The 15,255-nt window shown below is 49.3% G+C and overlaps 2 protein-coding genes across 4 annotated transcripts in view; one reads left to right on the top strand and one right to left on the bottom strand.

Annotated features, from left to right (window-relative positions):
• LOC102371062 (fatty acid-binding protein, heart) overlaps positions 1–8,232 on the top strand; it is a 14,339-nt gene extending 6,107 nt beyond the window's left edge. Inside the window, exons 3-4 of the mRNA XM_006030834.3 lie at positions 7,316–7,417; positions 7,939–8,232. Of these exons, the coding sequence (XP_006030896.1) occupies positions 7,316–7,417; positions 7,939–7,992 (156 nt within the window). The 3' untranslated portion in view covers positions 7,993–8,232. The remainder of the gene's footprint in view (positions 1–7,315; positions 7,418–7,938) is intronic.
• A 2,539-nt stretch (positions 8,233–10,771) lies between these two features.
• The window catches only part of ZCCHC17 (zinc finger CCHC-type containing 17), a 31,105-nt gene continuing 26,621 nt past the window's right edge, over positions 10,772–15,255 (bottom strand). For all 3 annotated transcript variants that reach the window (XM_025212492.1, XM_025212491.1, XM_014523272.2), the window contains one exon: positions 10,772–11,920. In XM_025212492.1, coding sequence (XP_025068277.1) covers positions 11,738–11,920 — 183 coding nt within the window. In that variant the 3' untranslated portion in view covers positions 10,772–11,737. The remainder of the gene's footprint in view (positions 11,921–15,255) is intronic.

Raw genomic sequence — 15,255 nt, forward strand, 5'->3', positions numbered from 1 at the left:
AAAAAACCCTTCTTTTTGAGCCTCTGTTATAGGGTCCCTCCCCTCCAAAAAAACCCTCTCCACTCCATGCCCACTATTTCCACCCTCTTCAAGTCACCAGTAGCAAGAGGGTTCCCTGCACTAGTAGTATAAAGAGATGTGGCTCTACAGAGCAGGCGGGCAGCACGCAACTGAGACCAGGGCCTCTCTCTGTCCCGTCCCCCATCCCTCCCCTCCTGCCATCCCATCAATTAAGTACGCTACACTTCAGAGGCATAAACACCAGACAGTTTGTGCCCTTTCATTTAACAGAGGAGACATGGTCAAGGTTGTTGCAGTACAAAAATAAACAGTGGCCTGCCTAAGGGCTCATAGTGAATTGAGCTTCCACACAGGCATGTTTAGGGTTTAAATGGCTTTGTCTCTGGTCAGTATGGTTTTTGGCCCTGAAAGGGACCACGCAACCTCTGGGAGGGGTGATTAAGTATGTTTATGAAAAAGTCTGACCCCTGCTACTGCCGTTATCTTGCAGTACAGGCAGAAATGGGGCATAGGCCCTGTGCTGACTGGAAAGTGCAGAACTTAGCATGGCTGCATTTATCCTTTAACTTTCTTTTATCACTCACTGGACATGAAGGAGCTTCATTTCTCCTTGGGTTCTGGGCAACTAGGACCAGGTGTTGATGCCATGGGCCAGGGGGCAGCAATCTAGGCAGACCAGATCTAGTCCACAAAGTCTGTACCACTCTACAGCAGCCACCACTTTGACTGTTTGGCTCCAGCTCCAGCTTGTGGCTGCCTTCTACCCACTCAGCCATCCAGTGTGATGAGAACCTACCTGCTGACGGCTGAGTGGGTGGAAGTCCGTCCCACTGGGAAGGTATGTGCTGGTCAGGGCCAGGGCCAAGACAGTGTCTTGGGTGGGCACAGATAGGAGAGCAGTGCAGACTGTCCTGGGCAGGAGCAGGTGGGGCTCCACCGCAGGTGGAGCACCACAGGGACAGCTGTGGGTAAGATGCAACCAATTGGTGGGATAGATCTGGCCCATGGGCCATATTTTGCCCACCCCTGCTCTAGCAGCTACTTCCTTGCTAGGATGGATATCCCCCCTATCAGGGGGCTTTTTCCAAGGCCACATAATAAGCCAGGAGCAAAGAACAGAAACTGGATGCTCTGGGAACATCTGCACATGCAGTTAATGAGAAGCAATAAACTCCGGAGCAGTTTGAGCTGGAGTACACTATATGTATACCCGGGACAGCAGTAATTTCAGCTGGGCAGAGCGGGCCTGGGCTGGCAGGGGGGAAAAGGGGTCAGTCCAGGTTCTGGGTAGCAGTGTCAGGTGGCAGAGGGGCTGGCTGGGGCATGAGGGTGTTGCTATGCAAGCTGTGTGGCTAGGTGGCAGGCAGGAGTCTGGCCACTGGCTGGCTAGGCTGACTGGGCACAATTTACACCTGCAGTCACTGTTTACATGTGTGTTTAATCGCAGTAAATTACTCTGCTGTAGGATAGGACTATCCCCCACAGTACTATCTTATGGCAGAGTTAATTAGTTTACTGGGGCCTAATGCCACCACATGTATAGATAGTGACACTTCACTACACAGCTAATTAGTTACTCTGCAGTAAAGCACACGTGTAGATGTATCTACGGATATGTCTACACATGCAATTAAATCACAGCAATAAACTCCAGCACATATTGCACTGGAGTTTGTTGCTCCTGGGCACCGCGTTTGAATGTGCGCTAGGGACTACAGCATATTAAGTTAGGTCAGAGCAGCCCTGGCTGGCAGGGGGCCGGGGGTCAGCCCGCCAGCCTAGCACTGCTTTGACCTGGCTCAGTATGCTGTGGAGGATCTGGCTGGGGCATAAGCGTACTTCAGTGCAGGCCCAGCTGGCAGGCAGCCCCTGCACTGGAGAATCATCGTGTCCCAGGCAGCCCCGTCAGCATCTACACATGCATTGCTGTGCAGTAAAACAATTCCGCCATAGGATAGTACTTGCGTTTGTAAGTACTGTCCTGTGGCCAAGTTAATTCGTTTACTCCATCCTAATAATACTGCGCATGTAGAAGCTGAGATGTTTACTGTGAAGCTAATTAGGCAACTCCATAGTAAACGTCTCATGTAGATGCACTACCCTGGGTATGAATGGAGAGAGACTTCTGCTGGGGGCCTCATGGGATTTAACTTCTCTTTCAGAAGAGTACATTAGAAGGTCTCAAAGTACAGTTACTGCCACGATCAAAAACACTTAGAATTTACAGAGCAAATCAGGGGCCTCAAACCTGAGCACGTATCTTCCTCCCCATTTTGCAGAGGAGTAAACTGAGTGGGGAAGTGACAGTAAAAAGAGGTGTAGGTCACTGGCTAAGTGGAGAATGACTTCCACCTTAATAACCCAGGGCTGCACCTGCGTACGTGCCACCAGGCTAGCGCTGGTGGAAAGGTGTAGTTACAGCAGTAGCTATAGCACAAGGTATTTCATTCAATATCTGCAACATGCCTGCTAATCAACTGACCCCAGAGAGTAGGGAGAAGTGCTTGGGTCAAGCTGCCAATTGTATCTCGTGATGGCACTGGAGAGCTTTGAGAAAACAGACAGGGTGACTGGGTCTGATGGAAACTATGTTAAAACCACATTGGCTTCCTGTGTGGTACACATGAACCACTGAGGACTATTACTTGTGAGCTGGATACATGCCCTTCAAATGCCCCTCGGCAGCCAGCCAGAGGGTAAACAATAGTAAGAGGAGCACAGCCAGGCTGCACCATAACCTCACGGCCTAGCCAGGAGCACAGGGCTGCAACGAGCCGTGCAATGCATGCAGCCGCATGCAGACTGATCACGTAGCTGAGCCCAGCCAGCCTGATGCTGCGTGGCTGAGGGCTGATGGTGAACTGCACAGGGATTGGACAAAGGATGTCAGCCGAGAATGGCGAGAATCTCTGCAAGACGGCAAGGGGGGAGGCTGGGGAGGGGCTACACATCAGCTCAGTCTTCAGGAACCAGTGCTGACAGGGTTGGAGAGACTGGTAAAGGAAGGCCCCAGGCCCCACAGTCTGCAGCTGCTTTAGGGTGGGCACTGGTGCCTGTAGAGTCTGCATGACTGTTTGCAGGTAGTCAGCAGATGGTATTTAGGGAATCAACTTCCCTAGAAGTGAGATCTGCAGTACTTCCAGGCATGGGAGATGCTCAAAAGCTAGGCGAGCCAGATACCCTAGCTACAGGGAAGTCCTGCTCAGTTTCACCCTTTCTGGAAGGACAGGCAGCAGCAGTCAGTTGGCACTTCTGCTAGGCAGCTCTCTGCCATGTCCAGATCCTGTGAGCTATAAGCTGCTCTGTAACAGCACACGCCATTCCACCCAGCTGCTGCTGAATTTCAGACTTGTATCTTTAAAGGACCCATCTACACTCTGCTCCCCACAGGGAGAACAAATAGATGTGTAATATAAAAGGGTCTGCCAACACAGACTCTGGGCTCTACAAGAGGGCATTTTGCCCAGGGGGAAATACCCACAGCTGGTGGATGGCCCAGATCAGAGAGGGAAACAGATACAGAGAAAGAGGACTGGGAGAAGGTAGTAACATTTAGAAAGAAATGGCAGCTAGAGCCATACAACATTGGCAGCTCTGTGAGAAGTTGAGATCTCTGGAATTGCACGGAAAGCTGAGTGGCAACCAGTGTTGCACAGGGATGTGGGCGCTGGCTCTGAGCTTTGGAGTGCTGGAAAGCAGGAGCAGAGTCCTTCAGCCTCAACCCATCCCTTGAGTCGCATGCAAGAGGAAGGTCATATGGCAAATGCAAGTGGGGACAGTCCCAGGGGGAAGGTGACAGGACAGTGCCAGGCTGGGCAGGGGTAGTGATGGTTACAGCCTGGGCCAAGCCGGCACTCTGCTCTCCTGGGGAGGGACTCGAGTTGTCCTCACACAAACGGGTTGCTCCAGGATTCCCCAGATAAGAGAACCGTCACACTAACCTTACCCTTGGCACCAGCCAGCCTCTCAGTCCTCAATCAATGCAGAATACTGTGTAAACATCAGCCCAGGTGAGGCGGAGACATTTTTTCGTACTAAGTGTCCTTGAAGTCCTTGCGTTTTTCAGGGTGGGACGGGTAGAGGGAACAACAGGACTTTCATTTAAATTACTCTGAAATGTGCTCCTGACATTTTGATCTGAATAAGGTTGTTGTGGGGAGTGGTTTCAGTCTGCTCTTATTCCTCATGGGGAATTGGCTCATCTGAGCAAGGAGCCAGCTAGCAAACTAATAACACCTCCTCTATTTAGTGCCCTCTGCACTGATCAGCTTTGAGGTAACAGGAGAAACATGTAGTGGGTGATGATAATTCAAGAGGAAGAGATGCAACCACTCCAGGGCTGTACATGCATTGACACCCCAAATTGTCAGCAGAGTCAAAAAACTGGCCCCAACTGCTTGAGTTAAAGGGTAACTGCCATGGCACAAGGCAATACCCAGGAGATGCTATAAAATCTCTCTGCTGCTGTTTCAGCCCCAAGGGGCAGCTTCGGCTGCACCATTCCCTTTTCAGATCCCAGCCAGAGCAGGCTGTCGGCTTTGGACTCGGCCTCTTGGCAGATACAGGGCTGTCTTCACTCACCCAGAGAGCCAGAGCATGGTGGGGTGAGTAGAAAACTGAGGGAAGAGCCCTGGAAGTGGAGAAGTAGGTCTCAGCATGGGGTTTGCAGTTAGTTTTTTACATTTCTATCGCAGTCTTGCTTTAGGGCTATATTTTTGCTGTGAAGCTGTAGGGAGTTTGCTTGCTCATAGTAACAGATTGAGCAGACACAGCCCAATCTTCCAAAAAACTGTGGAAGCTGCCAAACTTCTCAAGTTTCCAGTGACGTGCAGTGATATGTCCTCTGAACTCCTCATATCCCAAATGCTCACAAACTGGAAAATCTCACTCCCTCCTTCTCAGCACAGCTTCTAGGCAAGGCTTGCTCTTCTTCTTTCCCTTTACATTAAAAGCTCTTTCCAAGTTAGAATAAAGAAGAGAGATCTTGCAGGCACACAGGCTAGGGACAGGCATTCAAAAAGCCTGAGCCTGAATTGATTCAATGTTTGCGAGTTAGTCTAACCTGGCTAGGTTAAATCACTTTGTAACTGTACAGACATCGCAGAAGTGGCGGCACATGCTTGCAGTGGCTCAGGCTAGAAGGGCACTAGAGCAGCCCTCCTTTCCCTTTCACAGGACTGAGCTGAGTGGGGGGCATGGCAAGCCCAGACAGGACACTCTGATTAGGGAGGGATCCCTTCCCCTCTCCCCCACCCAAACCAACCCAGCAGAGAATTGATAACACACAGTGTTTATCACCCCTAACTCACCCCATTAAGAAAAGAGGGACATTACCAGCTACCTGTTGATTCTGCCTTTGTCCCATCTGCTACAGCATGGACCTAACCAGTAGGCCTGTGCAAAGCGGCTAGCATTCAATTCAGATTTGGCCAACTTGGGGAACAGTCATTCGATTCAATGATTTGAATCACTGTCCCGAATTGATTCAGCTGGATCCGATTTGGAGATTCGGCTGCTGCCAAATCAGCTGAATCTCTGAATCACACAGGCCCCATCCCCCCCCCACTCTCAGTGGCTGCCCCACCCACCCCAGCTGCCAGCTCTTTGCAAAGAAAAAAAAGCCCTACTCACTGGCTCCTTCCCAGCAGGGGGGGGGCAATCCCAACTGCCCTGCACTGCCCCCACACCATGAGCCCCCCTACCCCTGCTCGCTTCTCCTGCCCCCGCATGGCTACCCTGCCCAGTCCAGCTCCTGGCCCTTAAAACAAACAAGCAAACAAAAAAAGCCCTCACTCACCAGCTGCAGGAGCATCCAGAAACCCTGAGGCCGCTGCAGCAGCCAGTGAGTTCAGGGTTTTTTGTTTTTTTTTCTTTAAGGGTCAGAGGTTGGGCAGGGGGGCTGGGAGAGTGGTGGGGGTCAGAGGGGGCTTGTGGCAGAGCCCCCTCACAGTGTGGGGCAGTGGGGATCATGCCCCCGCACCCTGCAGCACCCAGCGAGTAGGGGCATTTTTTTTAAAGGGCCAGGGGTTTGAGTGGGGGGGGCAGCCATTGGGGGGGGGGGGGGGGGGGGCATGGCGCTTGACAGAGGTCCCACCATGGTCCCCTGCCCCCTACTTACCAGCTTGAAATCCGGGTCCAGCTCCCTGCTACCGGGAGGCAGGGACTGTCTGAATCATCGAAGCTCTCTGAATCAATTCGGAGAGCTTCGAATCCATCTGGACCTTTTAATTGGTCCCCTGATTCAATTCAGATTCAGAGATTTTTGGCCACCGAATCCGGCCGAATCTTCTCCAAATTGAATCACCACCCATATCTTCGCACAGCCCTACTAGCCAGCATGTGGTCTGCTAGCTAATGCTGAGAGGTGTTTATGTAAAGCAGAGAGGACAGGGAGGGGATGGTGGTGGGGGAGCAAGGGGAAGCCAGGCAGATGCTAGCAGTCTCTGCTGGAGCTTCAGCCAGGGAGCAGAGGAGAGGGGCCAGCCCTGCTGTGGAGCAGAGAGCCCTGCTGTGGAGCAGAGAGCCCTGCCCAGCCCAGAGAGCATGCGGGGACCTAGGGGAGTTTGGTTTAACTTAAACCAGCAAAGGGTCTGAGATAGACATTGCATAAACCAGTTTGACCCAAATCAGTTAAGTTTGATACTACCATCAACCAGGTTTCTCAAACCAGTTTCAGCCATTTCAAACTGGTTGATGTGCACTGAATCTGTTCTGTTGCAGACTTAAACCAGTTTCATATCACTTAAACCAGTTTATGTGTAATGTCTGTCCCTAGCCATAGTCTCTCCCTCCCACTCACCTTTTTTAATGTTAACTCACCAAGAACATTCAAACCAAGGTGTACAATTAATCTCTTTCTTCCCCTTTGCGCCTTCCTGACCCTTGTCATTACCTTCATCCTATTCTCCCTGCATGCACCATAAAAATTCATCCATGTAGCTTCCAACATGAAGATGGGAGGGAGAATGCACTGCCCCATCCTGCCCTGCGGCAGTGAACAGCCAGGCACTGGTCAGGTCTAAAAGTCCCCACCAAACTTCAGGTAACACTTTCTGCAACACAGTTCCACACTGCATCTCCCCATCCCTCAAAGTACCTTTCTGCTTTGCAGTTCACCCATGCATTCACTCATTTGATAGACACAAGAAGTCCTGCTGAGCTGGATTCAAGGGCAGAGCTCTTGGGGAATGAAGAGAAAAGAATTAACACTATTCCAGGCTAGGAAAAGCCTATTTCACTGCCTCTGTTTAAACAAGTGGCACTCACGTGTTTTGATCTCTCTTCCTCCTCACAGTCAGTGGTGACACTAGATGAAGGAAAACTTGTCCATATACAGAAGTGGGATGGAAAAGAAACAAACCTGGTCCGAGAACTGCAGGATGGGAAGTTAATTCTGGTAAGATGGCGGAAGTATCCCTACCATCAACTAACAACTGTTCCTGCTTTTCCATTCAGCCAAGATGTTTTCAATCAATAGACAAGTGTTAAGGCTTCTTGTCAGTAATAAGTTTAACTGCCTTACCACCCGGCTCATGTAGGAGTAATTGTAGCAGAAAGGAAGTGCTTTCTAACAGCATAACTGTATCCACACTTCGGGTTACACCAGTGTAATCATTTCAGTAAAATACCATAGCCCAACTTGCAACAGCTACAGCAAAACTTTAAAGGTTAGACCTGGCCTAGGAAGTGTTAAAGCATCCAAACAGCAGATTAAAACTCTGTCCTTCAGGGCTGGGGTAGAGGCTGAGGGACAGGTTCTGGGCATAAGATATCAAAGACTTGCTTGGTCCAGGGAACTGCATGTTAAACCTAACCGCAGCTGGCTGACCCCATGTGAGGGGCAGCTTAGCTGCAAGTCTTCTGACAAGGGACTCCCCCCAAATCCTCTCTTACCTCTTTTTTTCTTTCTTCCCCCAGACTTTAACCATGGGCACCACCGTCTGCACTCGCACATATGAAAAGGCAACATAGATGCCACCTCCTGCTCTCTGCCAATCGCCTGATGCCGAATTCATCACCGAATTGCCTGTTTTCTTCCCCTTGGCATTTTGTATAAAATTTAATATGACTTTGGTGCCCACTAGATCCAGCCCTCCTCTTCTATCCTGAGCTCTGTGGTATTGGGAGGTTGGTTGTTTTGTTTTTTGATTTTTTTTTTTTTTAATCTTGCAAGAACCCCTGTGAAAGATAATAAACAAAAGTTATTCCAGATTAGTATCTGATTTACTCTGGTAAAGACTTCTCTACATCAGCTTCCAGCACGGGACTCAACCACATAAACCAGTGCTCTGGGGCACTAACAATGGTCCCTGCCCCGGAAAATGTGGGGCAAGGCTTCCTGCCTGCAGGAAGGCTGGGGCTTACAAAACCCAGACAGAAACACAGAATAGTTTAAATGTGGCCCTCTGGAATCTCATAAGCACCTGGATGCTACTAAAGTAGCCCTGACTCCCTAGGGGAAGATAAAGGCAAGGGGTAGACACCTACCACTGGTTAGGTCAGGTTGGGTCAGGTCTGCACAACAAGCTTCACTAGGGTAGTAGAAGTTATATGCTGGCAAAGGTATTCTTAAGCATAGGGCACCAGTTTTGTCAGGATGGCTTATTCCTGTCCTACCAGTAAGAGTACATTTTTGCTGGTGTAACTGTATACACTAAGAATTTTTGCTGGCACAGGTTTTGTGGGCATAAGGCACAATTTGTTATGTCTTTGCCAGCAAAAAATTCTACAGCACACCTGGCCTTCAACTTTTTTAAAGGGACATACAGTTATTAAAACAACAATCCTGCTAGGGGGAGCAGTCAGAACAGCATAAATACTGGGCCTGGGTGAAGCAGCAAGTATTCGATTCAGATTGAGCCAATTCAGAGGGACAGCGATTCTATTTGGTGATTCGAGTCACTGTCCCAATTTGATTTGGCCAAATCGGATTAGAAGATTCAGCACCGATTTGGAAATTTGGTCAGACTAAACAGGCAGCAGTCCTCACCATGCTGGATACAGCTACCTCTAGCTCGGGGGTGGGCAAAACGCGGCCCAGGGGCCGCATACGGCCTGCCAGGCCATTCTATCTGGCCCGTGGGGCCCCTAAAATATTTAGAAAATTAATATTTATCTGCCCTGGGCCGCCTCTCATGCGGCCCTCGATGACTTGCCAAAACTCAATAAGCAGCTCTCTGCCCAAAATAATTGCCCACCCCTGCTCTAGCTGGTAAGTCCGTTGTGGTGGGCAGAGGGGGGAGGAAAGGGGTGTGTGGGGCAGATCAATGCCCCCACAGCATAGGAGGGATTGGGGCTGGAGCTGGGACAAGCTGCCCAGCTAGGGCAGGGGTATGCGGGACTTGAGAAGAGGGGGCTGCCACTGCATGCTGCCACGCGCTGTTGGTGTGGGAGGGCATAGGAGTGGGCATGTGCCCCCAGATCTCCGCATGGCAGGCTGGGCCAGGCTGCGCTTCAGATGGGCAGCAGAAGGCACTTGGAGCCTGGGCTATGCCCTCCTGCCGCTCACCCCACTGGGGCGGGGAGGCAAGGGATGGTGCTGCTGCAGACAAGCGGCAGAAGCCGGTCCAGCCTCCCCACACCTTCCAGACAAGCCTCAGCTTCGCCTTGTCATGCCCCAGCTGGGCAAGCAGCGGCAGGTCATGAGGGGGGAAGGCATGCACCCAGATTAGGGAGGAACCAGCAGCAGGGGCTATGAGGAATTTTATGGTGGCTGCAGCCCCCCTATAACCCCTGCTCCACTGATTTAGGTCAACCGTCTAAACCATTCTCATGCCAAGATGGGGGAAAAGGGGAACTCACACCATGGTGTCAGCATATAAGGCTTATATTCTGTCTTCCTGACTTCACTGGAGAGCTGATGTAGTTCTCTCTCAGCAGTCTGTTCTTTCAATTGAGGGCTGAATCCTGACACCCTGCCCTAGCTGAGGGAGTTCAGACTATTGTATCAAGCAAACAAATCACGTCAGGACACAACTTACATTGCAAGTTTTTCTGGAGCCCCAGGCAGGTGAGGGGCCCTTTAGCATGGTACAAACACTTAAAGCTTTCAGACAGGAGTGATTATTATAGCCCAACTAATCCTGTAAAGCTGCGTTTCTGTTTCAGCCTGTTAGCAGACCTAGTTGTATCACCATACTCCCAACTTTCCACTGTTTTATGCATTTACCTTATAGCACAGTCAATTGCCTAAAGAGCTTTAAAGACTGCTTCTCTCTAATGGGAGAGTTAAACAGGTGCATCAGAAAAGGTTTTAAATGAGTACAGATCACTGCCTCTCTCAGTCAGGCATTCTTTCCTCATCTGTGATATAATTTTATGGCCTGTGTTATGCAAGATCACACTAGAGGACCCAGATGGCCATTTCTGATTTAACGGCTGTGAATTCTGTTAGACCTTCAGGTAAGCTGTAGATTTGTTTTAGCACTCGAAGCACAAGACAGCATAAATCCATTTTTACAGGGCAGCCAGAAGCTGACACTTCCCTGTGGCTCATCTCTATGAACAAGCTAGAAAGAATGATTCAAAGCAGAGTTGTCTTCAGGGCTTTGCCCCAGATTAACTAACTCTTACTTTGGTTTAATGGTAAGCTACTGACATTTACCTTCAGTTTATCAGACTTGAGTTTAAACTAACCCAAGCTAAACCATTCTTAAATTAGTGCAAGTTGCACGTATAGACTAGGGCCCTTATTTTGCTGACCATGGTGAATCGCAAGAAATAAAATACTACAGTATCGCATACAACTTAGTAGTTTAGAGATTTATGTATTTTTTATAATGTACATAGCTAACAGTACCAACACAATTAACATTTACTGCAAGTCTCTCTTCAGCATAATTTAGTTGATTGCCACCATCTCACTGCTATTGCTTACAGGCAGAGGAGATGACACCGTGGGCTGGACTCGCATAAAAGCCATACCATTTTAAGTATAGTAATATAGATAGTTCAGCCCCTGTAGAACAGGTGCAGTTATACCAGTGCCTTGTATAAGGAAAGCCATTTCTCTATGGGAATGGAAACGAGCTCTAGCATATAAAGGATATTTATGCCAGTAAACTGTGTGCACACTAGCAGTTGTTCTATCAGCAGCTGAATCGGAGCCCTAACTGCACAATTATTATGATACAATCCCAGTGTGCAGAGAAGGCCTGATATGCAGAGAGGTGACTGCTATGCAAGCATCAGCAGGGAGGAGGTTCCACTAGACAATCAGCTCAGAAGATGTGAAATGGCTCCCCCTCAAATGCTCTGAAGGGACTGGTTGGAGAGACCAAACCTGAATGGCATAGCTCCATCTATTCACAGGCAACTGGATATAGCACTGATATCATGCATACTCCTGACAGGTGGTCCAAGGCTGTTCCAGAGAAACTGAGTGTACCATTGGCAGCTAACCCAAAGGACCTTAAAGCTACAGGATGAGAGTTGCTGATGAATGGGTGTAATCAATGTATTTTGGCAGGCACACCCATCAGCCCCTCAGTGGGAGAAAATGGCAGCTCACTTCTAGCTTAATAGTGGATAATTAATTTCAATGTCAGCATCTTTAACATCAACAACTGCATACTGCTTTGAGTAGAACAAAATCCCTTGTCCTTAGAACAAGCAGGTATCAACTGAGTTCTGCTCTCTCTGGCAGCTTACTCCAGAAGGCTAGAGCAGGGAGACAGGGAGTTCACCATGCCAAGGTCCCTTGCTAGAGACCACCCTTTCACTCTTTGTGCTTTTTCTTATGCTTCTTCTTTTTCTTCTTCTTCTGAGACTTGCTAGCTTTCTCTGAATGCTTGGCCCTCTTGCTGGCTGGCTGAGCCCCATCGCTGTCCGAGTCAGAGCTATTTGAACTGTTGGAATCAGAGGACTCCTTGCTCTTGTGTTTCTTTTTCTTCTTCTTTTCCTGTTGGCAAGATAGACAAAGCAGCTCATAGTCAGAAACTGTCACCTGAGTTCACTGATCAAGGCAGCGAGCTCCTTTTCAGAAGAATGCCTGAAGGTGTTCACCACATAGCCTGGTCTTGCCTAGCCAGGAGGAACGGTGAGGCTGCCGTTTTAGCTGCTCAGGAGCTAGCTAGTTCAGCTCTGTCAACCATACCAGTAAACATGGTCTGACAGTTACTACAATAGAGCCCGCTGGCAGGGGACTTCCCCTTCCTGCCCAACCCCAGGCAGAAGGACTGCTCCCTACAGAATACACCACAGTACTTTGGCTAGGTCAGAACACATCCCAGCCTTTTGGACATGTCTCTTGGGAGGCAATTCTGAACCTAGATCTCACTGCCAGGACATTTTTCTAGTTATTCAGCCTGTTTTCTTGTCTATCACTCCTGTAAAATGTTAACTCCTTGTTACCCCTCTTGGAACCTGAAAAGTACTGTGACCAACAGGCGGACTGGGAACAGGACAGGGGGCCTGTGGTGTGGGAATGATGGTACTATTCTACCCAAGCTCCAACTGCAATCCAAGAACACATGGGGATTTCTGCTAAAATGCTGGGAGGGAAATCATTTGTTTTGATGTTAGTGTTAAATCCCACACTCATCTGAGGTACGTACAACAGGTCAGCTTGGGGGCCCCTCCTCTTCTTGTTGGGGCACTGAAGCCTATTCATATCCTCTTAGCAAAACTCTGGAAAGCAGCACAGGGGAGGGCCCCATTTGAGAGGTTTGCTTCACAGCCAAAAAGGCCTGAAAATTCATTTCTTTTTAAACAAACCTCATACTGGCGCTCGTGGGGGCACTAAAGGGGAGCTGGGATGAAGAACAACCGTGCAGCAGCTGACTAACATATTTCTCACCATGCCTCCTTCATGCCATGTTAAATCATTCTTATTTCCGCTTGCTACTCATTATTCAACAGATTCTTCTGGTCAACAATATCCCTGGTGGCTTCTGGTGTAGCTAGTCTACCTAGCTCTTAGTATTTCCACATAATTCATTTCCATTCAACTCAGTCACTTCTAATTATCTCTATTTTTTGGCAATTCATTTTTTAGGGAATGCTTAAATAAGTTATCCAAAGTAAACACTTCCTAACTCTGTGAATACAGCCACTTAAAATGTGCTACTACAGCATCCCAGGACTTAAGGTAGGGACCACCCAGAGTGTTTCTGAAGAAATCCTACCTCACTCATACCTACCCAAAGTAAAACCTTATTTCCATGAAACTGTTCAACAAATACTTGTAGGGCAAAAAATTCCATCAGATAACCTATTTGGGTATCAGCCATAGATTGCATGGGGCCGTACAAAACTACTTTTAAAAACAGCTGCTAAAGGGATTGAAACTTTCACATTCTGAGGCTTAACACAGCTTTCTGACTGCTAGGCACTGGTTCTGCCACAACTAGTACCGCAATATTTCTTCTCCTGAAACAGAGAAGAAGGGGGAGCGACCGCATGTGTGTGGGGTGGAGGGAAGATGGGGAGAACAGGCTGCAAGGGGAAATGGCGAGGTGCAGAAACAGCATGGGGGTGGGGGGAATGGGGAGAGAGGACAGGGATAGGGAGCCCAAGCCACAGTAGCCACCGGTCCCCCTCCACCCTCATACTCAAATCTAAGACGAGGAACTTTTCCCTCCCTGTGTTAAGTGGGGGGAGGGAGGACCTTATCTTATAAAGCAAGTAACTATGGTAGCTAGCAGAAGCATAGATAAATTAAATCCAGCTGTCCCATCTGCCAGTCTTTTCCTCAATCTATCAGCCCCCACTGCCTCAGTTGATAACAATATCAAGACAGAGCAGACTGAGAGAAGTAATTTGAAACAGGTTGCAGCTTGAAGGAGCTGGCAGTGGATTTGGTTGGGGTCCTAGATCTGCTATTTTCCAAGGGACTGTCCACACACACAAGGTAGTTTAGCGAGGCTGGCTTAACATCATACTTTTAGCTGTATCAGTACAATGTGGGTGGAGGCCAGGCTACAGCTGGTGGAATAAGAAAGTTCCAAAAATGCCCAATTCAAAGCCAATCGAAGCAATAGAAATGGAATTGCTTCCTATGGCAATGCCACCTGCTGGCCAACCTGCTGAATGACAGCGGAGCTGGTTTAGGAGCTACCTGCTCACACTCCTACCTGGGCTGGTCAGCTTTTTGGGCAAAGCAGGTGAACATGTGGCTACCCTGGAACAGAGCTCTTTCCATTTCAACTTGCCTGCTTTCAAGTTCCCAAATTAAGCAGAATTTTAAAACGGATGGAACAGTTCCTCCCAGTATGCATGAAGAAACGGTTTGTGAAAAGTCCAGATCTTCATCTCTGCCCCACCTTTTCCCCCTCAAAAATATGGTGTTGCTTCTCTACAGCTCACAGTATACCCTTGGAGGTCAATATGGGCTGGAAGGTCTGACCCTCTAGCCCAGGGGTGGGCAATTATTTCAGCTGGAGGACCGCTTAAATGACTTCTGGTGACCTGTCGAGGGCTGCAAGGGTAGCCCCGTCCCTTGACAGGTGCCCCGCCCCATGATCACCCTCTTAGGACTGGAAGTCCCATACCTAGCCCCTGACCTTTGCCACTGGAAGCCCCACCCTGAAAATACTGCTTTTGGGACAGGGGTTATTGCCATTTGGGAAACAGAAAAAAAAAAAATCTTATATTAAAAATGAAACATCTACTATAACACATTTTAATTTTATTTAAAAAATATTTGTCCTGATTTACATGCATTTGCATAGTGTATGTAGAGGTGATTGCATAATAGCTTAAAATAAAGTCTTACTCTTGTATATGGTGTATGGGGGGAGGTTTGTGAGGGGTTGAAGAGATGTGGATGTGTGTAGGGTGGGGTGGATGTACCCCCCCCCCAGTGCACAGCCGTTGCTGCTGGTAGCAGCTGCAGGCCCTTGGGGTGCTCCTGGCTTGTGGCAGGCAAAGCCCCCCGGCAGTGCACAGCCCTGGCTGAATCCTGGGAGCAGCACATGGCAGCCCAACCCAGCCCATAGCACCTGCCTTCAAGCCACACTGGGCTGGCTCTGGGCTGGCTCTGTGCCACCACATGGGGCTCCTAGCACTACAGGTGGGAGCTGCCCATGGAGGCACAAAGCCTGCCCTGCCCAATGGTGCACGGTGCCAGCTTGGTATGGCTTAAAGGTATGCGCCAGTGGGCCAGGCCAAGCCAGGCAGAGTCTGTGCCAATATGCGCAGCTCCTGGGATTCAGCCACATGCCACTGAGGGGCTCAGCCTGCAGTGGGCCAAGAGCACCCCAAGGGCCTGCTGCTGGGAGTGGGGGCTGAGTGCCA

This window comes from Alligator sinensis, unplaced genomic scaffold (genome assembly GCF_000455745.1).
Source record: "Alligator sinensis unplaced genomic scaffold, ASM45574v1 scaffold3_1, whole genome shotgun sequence".
In the NCBI taxonomy this organism is placed as follows: domain Eukaryota; kingdom Metazoa; phylum Chordata; order Crocodylia; family Alligatoridae; genus Alligator; species Alligator sinensis.